At 40.2% G+C, this 22,500-nt stretch overlaps 1 protein-coding gene across 1 annotated transcript in view; it reads right to left on the minus strand.

Moving 5' to 3' along the window:
• Positions 1-22,500, minus strand: part of CPXM2 (carboxypeptidase X, M14 family member 2) — a 147,644-nt gene that overhangs the window by 47,311 nt on the left and 77,833 nt on the right. The window contains exons 5-6 of the mRNA XM_032281933.1: positions 5,459-5,543; positions 4,324-4,474 (exon numbers count right to left, since the gene is read on the minus strand). Of these exons, the coding sequence (XP_032137824.1) occupies positions 4,324-4,474; positions 5,459-5,543 (236 nt within the window). The remainder of the gene's footprint in view (positions 1-4,323; positions 4,475-5,458; positions 5,544-22,500) is intronic.

A 22,500-nucleotide genomic window follows, 5' to 3' on the forward strand; every position in this document is an offset into this window, starting at 1 on the left:
TGTGTGTGTGTGTGTGTGTGTGTGTGTGTGTGTGTGTGTGTGTGTGTGACAGGGTCTCACTCTATCACCCAGGCTGGAGTACAGTGCTGTGATCTTGGCTCACTGCAAACTTGCCTCCTGGGCTCAAGTGATTCTTGTGCCTCAGCCTTCCAAGTAGCTGGGATTACAGGCACGCACGATCATGCCAGGATAATTTCAGTAATTTTAGTAGAGACAGGATTTCATCATGTTGGCCAAGCTGGTCTCGAACTCCTGACTTCAAGTGACCCACCCACCTCAGCCCCCTAAAAGTGCTAGGATGACAGGCATAAGCCACTGCACCCTGCCAAAGTATTTAACTGTGGAAAACTACACATAACGTAAAAGTGACCATCTTGACCACTTTTCCAGAGTATAGTGCATAGTGATGAGTACATGCACCTTGCTGTGCAGCCACCAGCCATCTCCAGAATGTTTTCATTTTGCAAAACTGACAGTCTGTACCCATTCAACAACAACTCTCCATTTTCTTTTATTTTTGAGCTTTAAAAATCCTATTAATAGAACATGGTATATGGTAATTCACTTTCCAGCTCAAAAATTTCTGGAAACATTATGCATAGAGTCTTAAAAAGCACCAGCACCCTCCTCCGCCCCACCAGAGAGTTCACGGGAAACCAGTGCAGGAAGAAAGGGACAGAGCAAAGAGACGCAGAAGCAAAGGTAAATGAATGTTTCATGAGAAAGAGGCCTGGGAAGTGCAGACTCAGGGAGGCAGCATTTCAACCATGAGATCACCTTGGGTCATCCCCGGCTCTGGCCTTATTAGCTTTTACAAAGGAATCTTCCCAGCACCAGGGCGATGAGCAAGACTCATTTTGGGACCCTGAGCCACCCTCTCAGTGGATATGACCCCACCAGGCAGCATGCGTGAACAGCCACTCCCCTCTGAGCAAACTGCTAAGTAACTTCTGGAAAAAAAAATCATCCTCAGTGTTTGCGGGGTGGAAAATAGAGTCATTCTGAGACCATACTTTAATTCAGATTTCACAATGTAACCCTGAATTTGTGAGTGTTTAAAGGACCTCCAGGGCCCATCTTCAAACAGACACACACCAAGAATAACTTCACAGGGAAATATTTATTTCATGAGACTCTTGCAGGCTGTCCTTTGCCCTTTGCCAACAACAGATGAATTCCTACCCACAGAGAAAAGCCACAGCCCTAATTTTTCAAGCAAGCAGGCCAAGACTATGCTGAGCAGAATGGGAGAACAAGACTCCTGCGCTGGCATCAAGAGGGCCAGAGCCCATAAATGCCTCTCTGAAGATACCTGTGCCCACAGTCACCCTGTGCTGGAGAGCCCAGCAGGTCTAGTATGCTGGGACCATTCCTGAGGCAGTTCTGCACCGGCCCGCCATAGAAGGAGGCCCACATCCATGATCATGTAAGCGGAGGAGGGAGCAGGGGCATCCTGAAGACGCTTCCAGTTCCCTGACGTGCCCAGGTCCTTGGCCTCTCTCACCCCAAGAATGGGGAAAGGGGCCATGGAGGCACGGTGAGCTTACCATTCAAATAAATACCGTGGACTCAAAGAGTTTTGCAGAGAGCAATTTATTAGACAGAAAGAGAGAGAGAGAGAGAGACAGAGAGAGAGAGAGGGGGGCGCAAGAGAGAGAGCTCCCACACTCCCATGAGAGGGGATCCAAAGGAGGAATCTGTATAGGTAAGGAGAAGCGGTATTTTAACCTTGAAGTTATTCTTGCCCCATTCATGTTCTCGTCCAATGAGAGGAGTTCTTTCAAACGTCCTCTGGAGTGATTGATCTTTGACTTTGATACTGGATTGGCTATTCGGTCCCCAACAGAACCCCCTCCTCCCAGAGCTTTCGGCAGGCCTTTTGAACAAAGACTCTCTCCTGGATTTCTCTACTTAGCCGGAAAGTCAGACAAAGAACTTTACATTTGAAATCCCTCTGGTTCCCAGATGGAGGCAAAACCACGCCCCTCGTGGACCCGGAAAGAGGTTTTTTTTTTCTTAACACAGTCCTGCAATCAGCCAGGACTTCAACATCTCTCTGCATCCGCCTTGAAACCGGGCACAGTCTTCCTACTTATCATAATCTAATTATCATAATTTAATTTTAGGAAATAATTGTGGACACACACAAAAGAAAGGCAGAGAAACAAGAATGTTCTCTGTAGGATTGTTTACAGAATCCAGTGATTGGAAGCAACTGAATTTCCAACTGTCTGCGGCAGATTGAAAACAGGGGATTTTGTCCACAGGCTAGGGGAGAAGCTTCCCAAAGACAAATAGTCTCTAATGGTTTTGATGACATGAAAAAGGATTCACAATTGAATAAGTACACATAAATATAAAACAAAAGTATGTCCAGTGTGAGGGTAAGCCGGTAGGTAGATAGATCTGTCTTTCTCGCCAGTATGAAGTTTGTATTCTAAAAATTTGTGGTTGGCTAGCAAGATCATGAATATTATGGGATTGGGAGAAAAACAATTAAATGACCTCCAATATGCTTCAAAAATACTGTACGTGTAAGTTCATTTATTGTATTTGCATTAAATGGAGTAAGCCCCTGGAGAGGGAGTTACTATAGAAATAGCATCAGAGCTGGTACCCTGCCTGAGGCAGTGCTGGGAGGGACTGAGAATCCCACAGGTAGCCAGGCCCATACCTCATACTGGCCAGGAGTGGGAAGGCCTCACTGGAGAGTTCGGGGGATGAGTGACAACTGTAACTCATGTTCCCATGGCCTGGGTGAACTGCTGAGTCTGTACGGCAGACTATAGCAGAGTGACAGATGAATAGAGTATGCATATACAAGTATTTTGCCTATCAGTGAGGCTAGGGGACTGCTGGCAGCAGCACCAGCAGTAGCCTCGATAAGCCAGTGATGCTCACATTTATTTAGTACAGATTTAATGACAAAGGCCTACAGCAAACACCATTTGTGGGTAATTAACTTTGTCGACTCCCCCCCAAGTAGAGGGAAGTCTTGCATGTGGATGATCAAAGGTTGATTTCTGGAGAAATAGGTAAACAAACTTATCTAGATAAATTCCTTTGCACTCCCTTGTCATCTGCCCTTTGCCATTAGCTCAAGGTAAGAGGATTAGGCTGCCTTCAGCAATAACCCTTTCCCGAAGCTTTTGCAAAAACTCCCAGCCTTCCAAGAAGGTTTGTGTCTTTCCTATAATTTTTCCCACCACCCTGACTGATCTCCTACAGTGGACTGTGAGTGGACAGGAACGTGAAAGTTCCTATAGGCCCCATGAGGTCATGAGGCCCTGCAGGGGTGATCTCAGGCCAGCCACCTTCCCTGGAGATGTGTGGTCAGGATGAAGAGGCTACAGCCTGCAGGCTCCATCATGGCCCAAGCTTGGAACCCCTGAAAGGCCAGGACAGGGAAGCCTGTCCAGAGAAGACATTACCAAGGAGGCAGGTGGCACACATGAATTCAAACCCCTCTTTTTTCAAGCCACCCTAAGGCTACCCCCAAATATCATCATGTGAAAATAAGGCAGGTAGAATACTACCTGAGTAAGGCTTTACCCGAAGACACAGGCTTCCAAGAGGAGCTACTTAATCAGAAAAAGACCATGTCAATGGTTTAGAATGAACTTCTACCACCTCCTACCCCACCGCCACTACCCAGTGTAATGGGATCTGCCAATGACAAATAAATGTGTTCTCTCAAATTTCTACATTTTTTTTGCTCACTTCTGAGTTGTACACATTATCTTAAAATAATAACAGGCAAAACTGTACTTGGTGAGGGACTTCATAGCCCAATTATTCACTGCGGGCTTATGGGAAATTTTTACTCATTTTGTTTTTGGTTTACCTATGTTTTCTAAATATTCTACAATAGACCTGTATTTTTTTTACACAAGTAAACAATTGTTTGGTTCATTATTACTTTTTATTATTTTGAGACAAGGTTTCACTCCATCACCCAGGCTAGAGTGCAGTGGTACGATTTCAGCTCACTGCAGCCTTGACCTCCTGGGCTCAGGCGATCCTCCTGCCTCAGCCTCCCAAGTAGCTGGGATTACCAGCTCACTCCACCATGCCTGGGTAATTTTTAAATTTTATTATTTATTTATTTTTATTTTTGTGGACATAGGCTCTCCCTTTGTGGCCCAGGGTGGTCTTGAACTTCCAGCCTCAAGTGATCCTCTCTCTTCAGCCTCCCAAAATGTTGGGATTACAGGCATGAGCTACTGTGCCTGGCCTGCTTAGTTTATCTTTATTTGCCTTGGCTGGGCATCTGTTTTCCATCAGTGCTCCCACCCTGCAGGGAGCACAGGAAGGTGAACTCACCTGGCAGCGGGCAGCCCAGGATCTCCATTCTCATGCAGATGCTCCCATTATCAAACCAGGACTGCGGGTTCACGCGTATGTAGCGGGCCACCATGGGGACGGGCAGCTCATTAAGAATGGGGATCTCCTTCTCACTGTTTCCTTGAAATATCTATTTATGCTCAAGGGAGAAAAGGAAAATCTTTTAGTGCTTAATTACCAAGGGATAAAGAGTCAGAATTCATTCATTCAACAAGACCTTACTGAGGAAAACCTAATGTGTGCTGGGCACTGAAGAGAAAAAAATAAATGACTCAGGCCTGGATCCTGCCCTCAGAGCCTCCATCTAGTTGGTATGGTAGGAGGGGGGCTCTGGTAATTATACACTGTAGGAAAAATCTATTGGTATCATGGCAAAGGGACAGCTAGAGAGCTTTGGGATTTCAGAAGATGGAGAGGACCAAGTAAAGTTTTGGGGAAGAGGGGTGGTTTGAACTGGCATTGAAGGAAAGCTATGTAGATCTATAGGGGTGAGAGGGTATCCAGAGAAAATGGACAATGAGTTCAGAAGCCTGAACATGGGATTCATAGGCAGAAGAGCAGCTGGTTCACTTTTACAAGGACACAGGACTTTGTGTAAGGGATAAGAATGAGAAATAAGGTTGAAAAAAAGAGGCCACAGTCAGACAAGTCAGACTGTGTAAGACATTGGATACCATGCTAGGAATATGCACTTAAGAATCTGAAGAACACAGTGACAGGATCAGGACTGACTAAGCTGGAGCTAATCATGGAACTAAAAGGCCAAGGTCATGAAATGAAGTTAGGAAACTCTTAAGAACAGCTGCAAGGGGCCCCAGCATGCCTTATGCATGCAACCTCCAGGGCTAACTTGCAAATTACATAAGAGGCTGCATCCCTCCAGTTCCCTGATGGGAGTAAATAAAGGCTGAATTTTATATTAGCTGTAAATGTGTGTCACTTGCTGCTGGGCTTCAGGGCATGGGAGGGGGGTCTCTGTCCATAAAACTCTCATGGTAGGTTTGAGTTGACACAAAATCCACCAATCTTCAAGGAATTAATCATACATTGCCCCTTTGCAGAATCCCACCCAGCCAGGCACCAAAGGCATGGTTAGATGGAGGAAGAGACTCACCATGTCTCCAGATCCATTCTTCACAGTGACCCACGTATGGCTGTCATTGCTCACCATGACCTTATAGGATGTCACCCAGTCACTCCTATGGGAAAATAAAACATCATTAGGACTACACACTTTAAAATGTTTATTCTTTCACGACGAGGCTTAGGGGTGAGGAGAGCAGGTGCCAGAGGTAGACAGCACTGGGTCAAACCGTGGCTCCAGAACATTTACAGTTCTGTGACCTCAGCCAGGCAACTAACTGACCCATCTATGCCACTATTTATTCATCCATAATATGGGAATCATAAAAGCATCAACCTTAAAGAAGTAATGTAAACCCTAATTTAATGTGCTTTAATCACTTAGAACAAGGCCTAGCCCCTAGTAATCACTAACTGTTGATCACACACATAAAGATATACAAATGTGTATGTATCTTTTTGCATTGAACACCTACATCACACCCAAGAAGCTGAATGGAAAAATAATCTCAGTAAAGTTTGCAAACTGGCCTAAAAATTTTGATTGAGAAGTTGATTTGGGAATGCAACAAATGAGATCTTACCAATCATAAAAATAAAATGTTGAGTCTCTAAGAGATACTGGGGTTCACCTTGACTGTCACAGCCACACAGACAATCCCCACCCCAGAAAGAATCAAGTCATGGCTGGACCCAAAGCCATACCCTGATCATCTCACCCGACTGCACAGAATTTTGGGGGAGGGGGTAAAATAGCCATAATTTAACTTTCCAGAGCAGAGGCCAACGTGATAGACTTGCCAAGAAAAGTGACCTGCACGTTTTTTTTCTTTCTGCCTCATTTGTTTATAAAATTAGTTGTTGAACAATATAGGGAAGTCTTCCTGAGTACCCCCACTTTTAATTTTTAAAATATTGGAACTAAGCACCAACTTACCAGTTTTTTGTTTTGTTTTTAGAAAATTCTGCCCATTGAAGTATGGAATCATTTTCCTACTGTAGACCCTGCTTGCCCTCAGTATTCAGATCTAACCCAATAAGGTTTTAAGTTTCCTGTTTAAATTTATACTGCCCAGTAGAGTTTATTTTGAAAGAACAGCTGGTTCTATGATTCTGGTTCATCTGACTGACTTGTGAAAATGATTTTTAGGTGATTTTCTACATGCTTGGAAACAAACCCTCACCTCACACTTTCTCTTCTCCTCTGTTGTTCCCACCAGCTCTGTCTGAATACCTACTAGAAGCCAGAATGGATCACAAACCACATTCCTCCTCTGATAGTCACCAGTTTGAGCCCAGGGCTGTGGAGGGAGGTGTATTAGCATTGCCTTAACAAGAAAAGCAGCTCAGCCACAGCTCTTTCCTTTGCCTTGGAAAATTATCAACACCCAGAATAGCAACCCGTTTCCCACATTCAAATAATTTCCAAATGACTTGTAACTGCAGTTCCCTTTGCTGTCTGTTTTTCAACTGATAAAGCCTGAGGTTGATACAGCAAGAGTGACAACAGAGGCAGGAGCTGTATCCTCCCGAGACAGAGGCGATGAATGCAGAAAACCTCTCTGTCAAAAGAAGCACAAGACAACAAGAGGGGAGTAGAGAAAAAAATAAAAATAAGCCCTCCAAAGAAAAGGAGAGGGTGGGGAAAAAAAGGAAATGAAAGCCAAGTAATAATTCTCAAAAAAAATAATAAAAATACCAATCCCAACTTAGGTTTGAATCATAATTGTTTCTACGGCTCAGAACTATCTTCTGGATTGCAAAGCTACATCATATCCTCCTGCCTACTTGACCCCTCCACTTAATGTCTCCGTGACATCTCAAATTTAACTTGCCTTAAAAGAACAGATTCATGCCTTCCACTCTACATGCTGACATGGCAGTCCACCAGAGGCCCTGCCCCAGGAAAGGGACTGCCATCCACAAAGAGAGGCCAAAATCCCAGTGTTACTCTGGGTGTCCCACCTTCTCTTCCTCCCTGATATGCTTTGGCTGTGTCCCCACCCAAATTTCATTTTGAATTGTAGCTCCCATAATCCCCATGTGTCATGGGAGGGACCCAGTGAGAGGTAATTAAATCATGGGGTGGGTTCGTCCCATGTCATTCTCATGATAGTGAATAAGTCTCAAAAGACCAGGTGGTTTTGTAAAGGGCGGTTCCCCTGCACACAGTCTCTTGCCTGCCACCATGTAAGACATGACTGCTCCTCTTTCACTTTCTGCCACGATTGTGAGGCCTCCCCAGCCATGCAAAACTGTGAGCCCATTAAATCTCCTATTCTTTATGTTACCTAGTCTCAGGCATTTCTCCATAGCAGTATGAAGATGGACTAATACCTTCCCCTATATTGAATCTATCACCAAGTTCTGTCAATTTTAACCCCCGCATTTTTCAAGAATGTATCTAACTCTCTCCACCTCCCTGCCACCACCCCAGTTCACTCTCTCAGGTCCCTGGCATCTAAATTGCTCCCCCATCTATCTTGCAGTCAAGAGTTTACTTTTCCAATGAAATATTATCATATCATCCCTGCTTAAAATAGCTCTTATTTTAAGTAGTCTTATATTAAGTATTGTGCTATCTTAGTATTAACAAAATCCTCATCACGTTCTATGAGAACCTTGCTTGCCTTGCGTTTTCTGTGTCCTTTCTTTGCATTCCTGATACTCTTTATATCCCCTCTTGCCCCAGGGCCTTTGCACATACTGTTGCATCTGTATGAACTCCTCTTGTTCTCTCCTCCTCTGTCTTTAAATTATTCAGACTGCAAACCAAATTTTAAAAAGCCCATCCTAATCCTTCAGTCTAGCCAATTTCTTTTCTTATATGCTTTCTGTCATAGTTTAATTCAGTTTTTAATTTCATACTCCTTTCTGGAATTACCTGATACTGTCATTGTCTCCCACTGAAGTATAAGCACCTCACAGATGGAAGAAAGAAGGCCCATGGCACTTGGAGGACAGAAAGGATGCTCGTGCCCCAGGAGAGCAGAGGAAGGGACAGGAGAGCAGGGCCAGGGCATGGTGGGCTTTTAGGCCATTTGATAGGAGTGGAACTTCCTCTGTCAGGCAGTAGGGAGCTACATCTCTTGAAGTTCACCAAGGGTGGTCAAAGTGCCCGAAGGCCAATTAGAAAGTCTCCTCTGCCTCCAAAAATTCTACCATAATAGAATGCTTGCCAATCAGAGGCTCTTTGCTTTTTGCTGTTTGGAAACTAACTCCCCTTTCTACCACCTTTGAACTGCTGATGAAATAAGCATGATCATAGATGGGTCCTCTTGTCATAGGTTGATGAAGGCTTTGTTCATTTTGTTTCAGACTTACTTTCATCTTTGACAATTCTTATCATTGCTTATAATTATGCTTTATTCATTCTCACTGCTTTCTACTATTCTACTCTGAGAATAAACACCACAATTTATTTATCAATTTTATTGCTAATGGGCATTTGAGTAGTTTCCAGCTTGGATTATTAGGAATAGTGCTTCTGTGAACATTCTTGCATGTATCTTTTAGTGAATTTATACAAAATTCTGTTTGGTGTATCATTAAGAGGAGAATTGCTAAGTCATAGGGCCAGAGGGTAGACATATGTTCATATACCTATGTTCAGCTGCAGTATTTTCCAAACAATTATACCTATTTGTATCCAGACCAGTAATAAATAAGAGTCTAGTTGTTCCACACTCTTATTGATACTTGATATCATCTTCCTTTTATATTTTAGCCATTCTTGATAGGTGTACCCTTTTATCTCATTGTTGATTTTATTTTAATTTACTTGGTGACTGATGAAGTTCAATATTTTGTGTGTTCACTGGGTATCTGAATACCATCTTTTAAGAAGTGCCTACTCAAGTTTTCCCCCTTTTTCAATTAAGTTGCCTATCTTTCTCACATTGATTTATAGAGCTCTTTATACATTCTAGATATGAGTTTCTGTTGAGTATATGTATTACAAATATCTCCTCCAATTTTGTCTTCTTTTTCATCCTCCTTGTAGTATATATATATTTTTTGAGACAGGGAATTATTGCTCTGTCACCCAGATTGGAGTACAACGGCACAATTATGGTTCACTGCAGCCTCGACCTTCCAGGCTCAAGCAATCCATCCACCTGAACCTCCCAAGTAGCTGGGACCACAGGCATGCACCACCACACCAGGCTAATTTTTGTATTTGTGTGTGTGTGTGTGTGTGTGTGTGTGTGTGTGTGTGTGTAGAGATGGGGTTTTGCCATGTTGCCCAGGCTTGTCTCAAGGGCTCAAGTGATCTGCCCACCTTGGCCTCCCAAAGTGCTGGGATTACAGGTATGTGCCACCATGCCCAGCCTGTGGTATCTTTTGATGAGGAAAAATTCTTAATATAATCCAAACTTAGCTGGTTTTTTTCTCTATGGTTTTCAGTATTTTTGTTCTTCTCAATGCATTTTTGCCTACTCTAAGATAATAAAGACATTCACCGACGTTTTCTTCTAAAAAACTTTATTGCTTTACCTTTCACGTTTAAGATCTGCAGTCCATTTGGAGTTGATTATCATATAGTGTAAGGTAGGAGTCAAAATACATGTTTTTCTATATGGGCTTCCAGCAGACCCAGAACCATTTATATGCTTTTTTTATATTGCACCACAGTAGCAATTTGCTATAAACCATGTGACTGTATTGGTGTAGGTGTGTTTCTTGATGCTGTATTCTGTTCTGTTGGTCTATTTCTTATCTTACCCTAAATCTGTCTTATCTTAATCTCTATAGTTTTATAATACATCTTTATATCTGGTAGTATATGTTTTCCCACTTTGTTTTTGCTTTTCAAAGTTGCCTTCACTATTCTTAGATCTTTGCAGTCCTATACAAATTTTAAATTCAGCTTGTCAACTTCTAAAACAAAGCCTCTGGATTTTAATCGGGATGATATTGAATATATATACCAATTCTGGGGGAATTCACCTCTTTACAATATTAAATCTTTCCATCTATAAACATGGTATATCACCCTCTTTATTTAGGTCTTCCTTTATTTATCTTTTACTAGATTTATTCCTGGGTAGCTGATTTTTTAAATAACTTTACGTGATATCATTTTAAATTTTACTTCCTCCTTATTTGTTGCTGGAATGTAGACACATAAATGCTTTTTGTATGTTGACTTTGTACCAAGCTACTTTGCTAATTTATTAATTAGGTCCAATAGTTTGTGGCTTCTTTTGGATGTTTTCATGAATATGATTATATCACAATGACAGTTCTGATTTTTGATTTCCAGTCATTAGGTTCTCTTATTTCTTTTCCTTGCCTTATTATACTGGCTAAGATGTTCTGTTCAACGCTGAAAGAAGTGAATAACAGACATACCTGTCTCATTCCTGAGATCCAAGGAAAGGTTTCTATATTTAACCACTGAGTAAGATGCTTCCTGCAGGACTTTTTCTACTTTTTTGTTTGTTTTTACTTTAATCAAGTATGAGTTTATTCTTTTTCACCTAACAACAGAATCTGGATGTTTGATGCTGTTCGCACTTACTCAGCTAGTCGACTGTGTAAGAACTCATTTTTCATACTCGTTATCTCCAAGTTCTAAGTGGAGGTTGCAAGAGGACTTGTTACACATTCATTTTACATGCTTGTCATCTCAGAGTTCTAGGAGGACATCCCTATGCATTCATTCCTCATACTTCAAGATGTTTTCATTTCATATGTATTGTCTTCAGGTCGTAACACAGTTGCTTTAATTCTGCATCATGTCCACATTCAAAAATATTAAATCAATCATAAATATTATAAATTATAAATTTTTTTAAATGCCTTTTTTATTTCCTTCCTGGCGCATTAAGTTTGATTTACAGTTCTTTTTGTATAGCTTCTTGACATTACTGATTGTCAGTTTTTCTTCTTTTCTAATATAGCCTTTCAGGTTATAATGTTTCCTCTGAGCACTCTTTAGTTTCATGCCATAAATTTCGATAGGTCATATATTCTTTGTCATTTAGTTCAAAATATTAATTCTTATTGTGATCTATTCTTTGATTATGAACTATTTAGAAGTGTAAGGTTTAAGGTCTAGTTACTGAACATTTTCCAGTTACTTTTTTATTACTGATTTCTAGTTTAATTCCATTGTGGACAGAGAACATACTTTAAATCATGTCAGCCCTTTGGCTTCTCTTGAGGTTTCATTTATGGCTCAGTATATGGTCACTTTTAGCAAATGTTCTATGTGCACTTGAAAAAAATATCAGCTCTGTAATTGTTGGATGCAATGTTCCATACAAATAATTTTGATCTTTCAAAATTGACCACTGCCAATATTAAAACTGGAAAAAAAATCACAGAATGATCAGGTTTTGATTATCCTAGTTTCTCTTTATTAACTTATTATATACTCACAATATTTTTAAAATTATTATCTTGAGATTACAATATACATCCTTGATTACCACAATCTTATTCAAATGATAATTTCTACTACTTCCATGGTAATGCTAGAACTTCACAACACTTCAAGTCCATTTACCTCTCCAGCTTTTGCATTATTTGGGAATTCATTTTCAATTCCATAATTATTTTAAATGTCATGAACCATTCTTACTATTGTTTTGTGTATTAAATGTTTATAAACCTACTCATTTACCCCTTCTGGTATTCTTCATTAATTTTGCATTTCCCCATTTCCATCTGAGATCATTTTCTTTCTGCTTGAAGAGTAGTTTTTCTTATTTCTTTTAAACCAAGTGTGCCAACAGTACACTTTTTCTGTTTTTACTGCCTGAATATGGCTTCTTCATTTCATCTTCATTCTTGAATGATATCTTTGTTGGGAATTCTAGACTGACATTTATTTTCTTTCAGCCTTTTAAAATTTTGATTTTATTGGCTTGTGAGGCATTGTTTTTCTATATAAAAACACATATGTTAAAACTACCGTTGTGGCATTAAGTAAATGTGCAATAAGAGAATGAGTAGAAAAATGAGGATACAAGATGGCCAAATAGGAACAGCTCCAGAGTGGAGCTCCCAGCAAGAACAACACAGAGAGTGAGTGCCCACTGCATTTCCAAACAAATTTTCACTACCCACAGACCAGGAGATTCCCGGGCAGAAAAGCACCACAAGTTTTCAGCACAGCGGTTTCAGCTGGTGCCAGGTGGGCACACAGAAACTCACACAAATCTGGGCGGCCATTTCAAATGGCATCTGGAATGCCTGGGAGACAGAGACAGGGAGACAGGCAATCTGGCTTGGCAGGTACTACCCCCACAAAACAAGCAATCTGAAACACTCTAGACTGAGAGTTTCGCAGCAAGTGCAGCTGAACCCAGGATGGTCCAGCTCAGTGGGAGGAATGGTGACCACCACTACGGAGGCAGTCTGTCACTACTGAGGCAGCTCACACAGCAGCTGAACAGAGTCTGTGGCAGCTCAGCAACACCTCTGCTGGAAGTCTGTGACTAAACTACTCCATACGGAGTAGGGCATCTATGAAAAAAGGCAGCAGTATGACAGAAACTTATAAATGAAGCCAACTTTCCTAGGACAGAGCACCTGGGAAAAGAGGCAGTTATGAGTTCCGCTGCAGCAGACTTAAAAGTACCTGCCCAGCAACTCTGCACAGAACAATGGAGCTCCCAGCATAGCACTTGAGCTCCTATAAGGGATAGACTGTCTCCTTATGTAGCTCCCCAACCCCCATATACCCAAAGAGACACCTCATAAAGCAGAGCTCAGGCCAACATCTGGCAGGTACCCTTCTGGGATGAAGATAACAGAAGAAGAAACCACCAGCAACGCTTGCTGTTCTGCAGCCCCTGCGGGTGATCCCCAGGTAAGCAGGGTCTGGAGTGGAACTCTAGTAGTCCTGCATCAGAGGTGCCTGAATGTTAGAAGGAAAACTAAGAAACAGAAAGAAATAACTTCATCATCAACAAAAAGGACATCCACTCAGAAACTCCATCCAAAAGTCACCAACTACAAAGACCACAGGTAGATAAAGCCACTAAGATGGGAAGAAACCAGTGCAAAAAAGGATGAAAACACCAAGAACCAGAACACCTCTCCTCTTCCAAAGGATCACAACTCCTCACCAGCTAGGGATCAAAGATGGATGGAGAATGAATCTGATGAATTGACAGAAACAGGCTTCAGAAGGTGAGTAATAACAAACTTCTCAGAACTAAAAGAACCTGTGCTAACCCAATGCAAAGAAACTAAGAACGCAGACAAAAAGGTTAGATGAGATGCTAACTAGAATAAACAGCTTAGAAAAGAATATAAATGACTTGATGGAGCTGAAAAACACAGCAAGAGAACTTTGAGAAGCATACACAAGTTTCAATAGCTGAATTGACCAAGCAGAAGAAAAGATATCAGAGATTGAAGATCAACTTAATGAAATAAAATGAGAAGGCAAGATTAGAGAAAAAAGTGAAAAGAAATAAATAAAGGCTCCAAGAAATATGAGATTATGTGAAAAGACCTAATCTACATTTGATAGGTGTAACTGAATTTGACAGAGAGAATGAATCCAAGCTGGAAAACACTCTTCAGGATATTATCCAGGAGAATGTCCCTAACCTAGCAAGGCAGGCCACCATTCAAGTCCAGGAAGTACAGAGAACACCACAAAGACATTCCTCAAGAAGAACAACCCCAAGGCACATAATCATCAGATTCACCAGGGTTGAAATGAAGGAAAAAATGCTAAGGGCAGCCAGAGAGAAAGGTCGGGTTAGCCAGAGAGAAAGGCCGGGTTACCCACAAAGGGAAGCCCCTCAGACAGTGGATCTCTCCGCAGAAGCCCTACAAGCCATAAGAGAGTGAGGGCCAATATTCGACATCCTTAAAGAAAAGAATTTTCAACCTGGAATTTCATACCCAGCCAAACTAAGCTTCATAAGCGAGAGAGAAAGAAAATCCTTTATGGACAAGCACATGCTGAGAGATTTCATCACCAACAGGCATGCCTTACAAGAGCTCCTGAAAGGACTAAATAAGGAAAGGAACAACCAGTACCAGCCACTTCAAAAACATACCAAATGGTAAAGACCATTGACACAACAACAACAACAACAACAAAAATGCATCAACTAACAGGCAAAACATCCAGCTAGCATCAAAATGGCAAGATCAAATTCACATATAGCAATAGTAACCTTAAATGTAAATGGGCTAAATGCCCCAATCAAAAGACACAGACTGGCAAGTTGGATAAAAAGTCAAGACCCATCAGTGTGCTGTATTCAGGAAACCCATCTCACATGCAAGGACACAGATAGGCTCAAAATAAAGGGATGGAGAAAGATTTATCAAGCAAATGGAGAGCAAAGAAAAGCAGGAGTTGCAATTCTCATCTCTGATAAAATAGACTTTAAACCAACAAAGATCAAAAGAGACAAAGAAGGGCATTACATAATGGTAAAAGGATCAGTGCATGAAGAAGACCTAACAATCCTAAATATATATGCACCCAATACAGGAGCACCCAGGTACCTAAAGCAAGTTCTTAAAGACCTACAAAGAGACTTAGACTCCCACACAATTATAGTGGGAGACGTTAACACTCCACTGTCAATATTAGACAGATAAACGAGACAGAAAATTAAGGATATCCAGGACTTGAACTCAGATCTGGACTAAGCGGACCTAATAGACATCTACAGAAATCTCCACCCCAAATGCATAGAATATACATTGTTCTCAGCACCACATCACACCTACTCTAAAACTGACCACATAATTGGAAGTAAATCACTCCTCAGCAAATGCAAAAGAACGGAAATCATAACAGTCTGTCAGACCACAGGGCAATCAAATTAGAACTCAGAATTAAGGACAACTCAGAACCACACAACTTCATGGAAACTAAACAACTGGCTCCTGAATGTTGACTGGATAAACAATGAGAAGAAGACAGAAATAAAGATGTTCTTTGAAACCAATGAGAACGAAGACACAACATACCAGAATCTCTGGGACACAATTAAAGCAATGTCTAGAAGGAAATTTATAGCAATAAATGCCCACATGAGAAGTGAGAAAAGATCTAAAACTGGAACACTATCATCAAAATTGAAAGAGCTAGAGGAGCAAGATCAAAAAAAACCTCAAAAGCTAGCAGAAGACAAGAAATAATTAAGATCAGAGCTGAACCGAAGGAGATAGAGACACAAAAATTCCTTCAAAAAAATCAATAAATCCAGGAGGTGATTTTTTGAAAAGATCAACAAAATAGACAGACCACTAGCCAGATTAATAAAAAAGAAAAGGGAGAAGAATCAAATAGATACAATAAAAACAATAAAGGAGATATCACTACTGATTCTACAGAAATACAGACTACAATTAGAGATTACTACAAACAACTACATGCACATAAACCAGTAAACTTGGAAGAAATGGATAAATTCCTGGACACTGGCACCCTACCAAGCATAAACAAGGAGGAAGTTGAAATCTTGAATAGACCAATAACAAGGGCTGAAGTTGAAGCAGCAATTAATAGCCTACCAACCAAAAAAAGTCCAGGTCCAGACGGGTTCACAGCTGAATTCTACCAAATGTACAAAAAGGAGCTGGTACCATACCTTCTGAAACTATTCCAAACAATACGCAAAGAGGGAATCCTTCCCAAATCATTTTATGAGACCAACATCATCCTGATACCAAAACCCGGCAGAGGCTCAACAAAAGAAGAAAACTTAAGGCCAATATCCATGTTGGACATAGATGCAAAAATCTTCATTTAAATACTGGCAAACCAATTGCAACAGCACATCAAAAAGCTTATCCATCACAATCAAGTAGGCTTCATCCCAGGGATGCAAGGCTGGTTCAACACACACAAGTCTGTAAACAATTCATCACATAAACAGAACCAAAGACAAAAAACATATGACTATCTCAATAAATGCAGAGAAGGCTTTTGACAAAATTCAACAGTCCTGTATAATAAAAACTCTCAATAAACTAGTTATCGAAGGAACATATCTCAAAAAAATAAAGGCTATCTATGGCTAACCTACAGCCAATATCATACTGAATGGGCAAAAAACTGGAAGCATTCCCTTTGAAATCTGGCACTAGACAAGGATGCCCTCTCTCACCACTCCTATTCAATATAGTATTGGAAGTTCTAGCCAGAGCAAATAGGCAAGAAAAAAAAATAAAGCATATTAAATTAGGAAAAGAGGAAGTCAAATTGTCTCTATTTGCAGATGACATAATTGTATACTTAGAAGACCCTATCATCTCACCCCAAAATCTCCTTAAGCTGATAAGCAACTTCAGCAAAGTCTCAGGATACAAAATCAATGTGCAGAAATCACAAGCATTTCTATACACCAGTAACAGACTTAAAGAGAGCCAAATCAAGAATGAACTGCCATTCACAATTGCTACAAAGAATAAAATACCTAGGAATACAACTAACAAAGGATGTAAAGGACCTCTTCAAGGAGAACTACAAACCACTGCTTAAGGAAATAAGAGAAGACACAAACAGATGGAGAAACATTCCATGCTTATGGTTAGGAAGAATCAGTATCGTGAAAATGCCATATTGCCTAACGTAATTTATAGATTCAATGCTATCCCCATCAAGCTACCAATGACCTTCACGGAACTGGAAAAAAACCACTTTAAACTTCATATGGAACCAAAGAGACCCTGCATAGCCAAGACAATCCTAAGCAAAAAAAAAGAAAGCTGGAGGCATCACACTGTCTGATTTCAAACTATACACGGCTACAGCAGTCAAAACAGCATGGTACTGGTACCAAAACAGAGATACAGATCAACAGAACAGAACAGAAGTCCTGGAGGCAATGCCACACATCTACAACCATCTGAGCTTTGACAGACCTGACAAAAACAAGCAATGGGGAAAGGGTCCCCTGTTTAATAAATGGTGTTGGGAAAACTGGCTAGCAGTGTGCAGAAAGCAGAAATTGGACCCCTTCCTGACACCTTACATTAAAATTAACTCCAGAAGGATTAAAGACTTAAACATAAGTCCTAACACCATAAAAACCCTAGAAGAAAACCTAGGCAAAACCATTCAGGACATAGGCATAGGCAAGGACTTCATGACCAAAACACCAAAAGCATTGGCAACAAAAGCCAAAACAGACAAATGGGACCTAATTAAACTCCAGAGCTTCTGTACAGCAAAAGAAACAATCAATAGAGTGAATCAGCAACCAACAGAATGGGAAAAAATTTTTGCAATCTACCCATCTGACAAAGGGCTAATATCAAGCATCTACAAAGAGCTAAAACAGATTTACAAGAAAACAAACAAACAAACAAACCCATCAAAAAGTGGGCAAAGGATATGAACAGACACTTTTCAAAAGAAGACATATATGAGGCCAACAAACATATGAAAAGATGCTCATCATCACCGATTATTAGAGAAATACAAATCAAAACCACATTGAGATATCACCTCACACCAGTTAGAATGGTAATCATTAAAAAATCTGGAGACGACAGACGCTGGAGTGGATGTGGAGAAATAGGATCACTTTTACAGTGTTGGTGGGAGTGTAAACTAGTTCAATCACTGTGGAGACAGTGTGGCGATTCCTCAAGGACCTAGAAATAGAAATTCCATTTGACCCAGCAATCCTATTACTGGGTATATACCCAAAGGATTATAAGTCATTCTATTATAAAGACACATGCACACATATGTTCATAGCAGCACTGTTTACAATAGCAAAGACCTGGAACCAACCCAAATGCCCATCGATGATAGACTGGACAAGGAAAATGTGGCACATATACACCATGGAATACTACGCAGCCATAAAAAATGATGAGTTTTTGTCCTTTGTAGGGACATGGATGAATCTGTAAACCATCATTCTCAACAAACTGACACAAGAACAGAAAATCAAACACCACGTGTTCTCACTCATAGGCAGATGTTGAACAGTGAGAACACAGGGACACAGGGAAGGGAGCATCACACACTGGGGTCTGTAGGGGGAGCCAAGGGAGGGACAGTGGAGGGGGGTGGGGAGGTTGGGGAGGAATAACATGGGGAGAAATGCCAGATGTAGGTGACAGGGAGTTGGAGACAGCAAACCACATTGCCATGTGTGTACTTATGAAACAATCCTGCATGATATGCACATGTACCCCAGAACCTAAAGTATAATTTAAAAAAAAGGAAAGAAAGAAAAATGAGTTCCAGCCATTTTAAATTGAATCCAGGTTGGTTGTTTACTAACTACAAAAACTTGGCAGCTACCTAGCCTTTTGAAAATAATAAAGGTACCTACAGGGAGATTATATATTAATGCATGCATTGAGAGATGTTATAGTATACTGGTTAAAACCCCAGGCTTTGACACTAAGAAGGCTGTATTAGCCTGGTATCACATTGCTGTAAAGATCCTACCTACGACTGGGTAATTGAGAAAAGAAGCTTAATTGACTCACAGTTCTGCATGGCTGAGGAGGCCTCAAGAAACTTAACAATCATGGTGGAAGGTAAAGGAGAAGGAAGCACAGCAGTAGGAGAGAGAGAGCACACAAAAGAAACCGCCACTTACAAAACCGTTAAATCTCATGACAATTCACTATCATGAGAACAACAGTGGGGAAACTGCCCCCATGATAAAATCACCTTCCACCAAGTGCCTTCCCTACACATAGGGATTATAATTCAAGATGAGATTTGGGTGGGGACACAGAGCCAAACCATACCAAAGACCAAACTGAAACTCTAGTTCTTCCACTTACTAGCTATAACCCACGTGATATCAATGTGTCTACAGAGCCCCAGCTGTAAGATAAAGTAACAACTCTACCTCCTTGTATAGTGAGTAGGGATTGAAAGGGGTAATGCAAGTAGTTTGAGCGCAGTGCCTGGCACACAGTAACTGTTTCATCAACGTCAGCTGTTAATAAGAATACAGAAATTATACTGTCAGATGCCAACAAACATATAGGATTACGATCAAAGTTGAACTGGGACATGATTCAGATGCTCTCTCTAAAGACTTCCAGGGAGTGGATCTTCACACTTCTACCTTTGTGCCCCAGTAATGGAAATGTTCTGTCATTGCCACAAAGAAATAAATAATTAAATCTTCATTAAAATTATGAAGGTTGATAATCCAGGGTGATAGAAGCAATACTTGCCAATCAGTATGTTGCTGTGGAAGGACTGGATTGTGTCTTAAAGCTCTACCTACATGAAAAGGTTAAAGTATTATGGGATGCGTGGTAAGTCCTGCCCCTCTCCTTGCTGTTACTAGCTCCGGGGAATTACAGAGGTGAGTTACACAACATCCCTTTACTCAAGGTTTTTACAGGTTAATGATGAAGACAAGGAATTAATCTTGTGATTAATTCAAGAGTGTGTAATCAAGTGCTGTGATGAGACAAGTACAGCAAACTGTGGGAGGGCAGAGGAAGTCCGCATGGCTTAGAAGGAAAGGAAGCAGGGGCAGGTTCATGAATGAACATAGTCCTGGTCATATATAAAAGCTGCTTATGTTATTCTTTCATGACAGGCAAATCCATTGGTATTAAAGAGCCCCAGAAGACCGAAGCTAAAATGTCACTGTTTCCTGGTATCCTGATATTCAGGGAAGGTTTAAAAACCATGGCACTGTTGTGGCTTTTTTCCACTTCCCTCAAATAGATTATTCCACATCACAAAACCGCCTTGAAATTTAATTCTCTGCAACTGGAGGTTTTGGACTCCAACGGAGTCCAAATAAAGAAATGTTTATGTCAAAGATTTATTGACTGCAGAATGAGAAGAGGCTTCTATGGGCCGAAGCCAGCTCCCTCATTTAAAAAATTTAAAAACAAAACAAAATACCTTTGTATGATTTTACCACATTGCCCTCCAGTCCACCCTTCCTTCAAATCAGAAAACAGAGGGAATAGGCCATAACAGAAAAAGTTAGAATATACTTAAGCATTTCACTACATGATGCTAATATGTTTTAATTAAAAACAGATACCTATCATAAACAAAATGACAGATTAATTGCTTATAGAACTTTCTACTATTGTGCAACTAGTTTCTGACGACATCAAAACAAATGCTTAAAATCAACAGTGGGCTCGTGAGCATGTAAAGAAACTCTCCAATGCGGGGGGAAAACAGCTGTGAGCTGAAAAAAAATGAATAGTGAGTAACGCACAAACACGAAAGCCACGGTTGCTCCAGGGAAAATGCATAACAGCAGTGCTAGGATCAGAGTACTAAGCCTGAGGACCACTGAAAGCTAGGAAAGTTGAACTTGAGACTTTTCCAGGACTCTCAAAAGGGGCTGAAAGATCTCAGCACAGTGGTATCCACTGACTCCCACCAGAAGCACACATAAATCCTCTAGAAAAAAAAAAATCTTCAACATAGGCTCTTGAAGGTTTCAGCAGGTACAATTAAGTAACTACTGAATCAAGAACTATTCATATAATTAAAAAAATTATTAAACACACAAGAAAACATTCTCCATGAGAAAAAGGCAGCATAAACAAAAAACAACAAACGTAGGTCCCAAAAGAACTTCCGATTTTGTAGTTATCATATTTTAAAATTTTCCTTTAGCAAAGATTATAGTACCGAGCACATCAGATGCCTTTGGAAGCACTTCACAAATACTGTAGGCCTCCCTTATCCATGGTTTCCTTTTCTACAGACTGTAGTAACTGTTAGTCTGAAAATATTAAATGGAAAATTCCAGAAACAAACAATTCATCAGTCTTAAACCGCACCATTTTGAATAGCATAGTGAAATAGCACGGCATCCTACACCATCCTGCTCCATCCTGCCCAGGATGTGAATCACCCCTTTGTCTAGCACATCCATGCTGTATATGCTTCCTGCCCACTAGTCACTTAGTGGCCTTCTCAGATCAACTGACATGATATGGCAGTGCTTATGTTCAAGTAACCTTTACTTTAGTTAAGAATGGCCCCAAAGTGCAAGAAGTAGGGATGCTGACAATTCAGACATATCAAGGAGGAGGTATAAAGTGTTTCCTCTAAATGAAAAGGTGAAAGTTCTCAACTTACTAATGAAAGAAGAAAAAATAGGGTACACTAAGCTTGCTAAGATCTATAGTAAGAACCAATCTTCTATCAGTGAAACTGTGAAGGAGAAAAAAGATATTGATGCTGGTTTTGCTGTTACACCTCAAACTGCAAAAGTTAGTCATAGTGTATGGTAAGTAACTACGAAGTACGAGATAGAAAAGGCAGTCAATTTGCAGGTAGAGGACATAGAAATATGTTTCAATTGATGGCAATTGAGTTCAGTGTTATCTGTGGTTTCAGGCATACACTGGAGAACTTGGAACATATGCCTTGAGCATAAGAGGGAACCACTGTATTAAGTCATTTTTTTCCTCATAAGAACCCTATGGTATGGGTACTATTATTATTCCTAATTACAGATATATAAGGAAGCTGAAGGTTATAACATTGTAAATGGTAAAATCAGAATTCAAAACTAGGCAGTTTGGCTCCAGAGCTCTTGTTTTAGTTTTGATTTTTTGGTTTTTGTTTTGTTTTGGTTTTTACTACTTTTATATAGGGCATGTTTAGAGAAATCAAATGTAAAATTTAAAAATCCAAAATGAAATAATAGATTATAAATATTACCAAGCAGATTTGAGGGAAAAAGGAAACTAATATAATTTTTAGAAAAAAATATATAACTTTAGAAATAAAAAAGTGAAATTAAGTACATAGATGGATTCAAAGAGCTGAATAATTAGTAAACTAGAATACAGAGCTGAAAAGTTTACCAAAAATTAAGCATAGAAAGACCAAAAGATAGAAAATCAGAAGGAGAATATTAAAAAAAAAAAAAAAAAGTCTACTGTATGCATGATCAGAGTTCCCAACAGTGGCCAAACAGAAGAAAAGTGAGATAATGATTGGAAATAAAATGGCTGAAACTTTTCCAGAATAAATAAAAGGCATAATTCCACAGATTCAGGAAGAATAAATAGCAACCAGGATAAATATTTTAAAAATCCATAACCAGCCACACTGTAGTCAATCTGCAACACATCTAAGACAAAGAAAAAATATTAAAAGCAGCA

This window comes from Sapajus apella, unplaced genomic scaffold (genome assembly GCF_009761245.1).
Source record: "Sapajus apella isolate SASKATOON/1434 unplaced genomic scaffold, GSC_monkey_1.0 scaffold13, whole genome shotgun sequence".
Taxonomy (NCBI): Eukaryota; Metazoa; Chordata; class Mammalia; order Primates; family Cebidae; genus Sapajus; species Sapajus apella.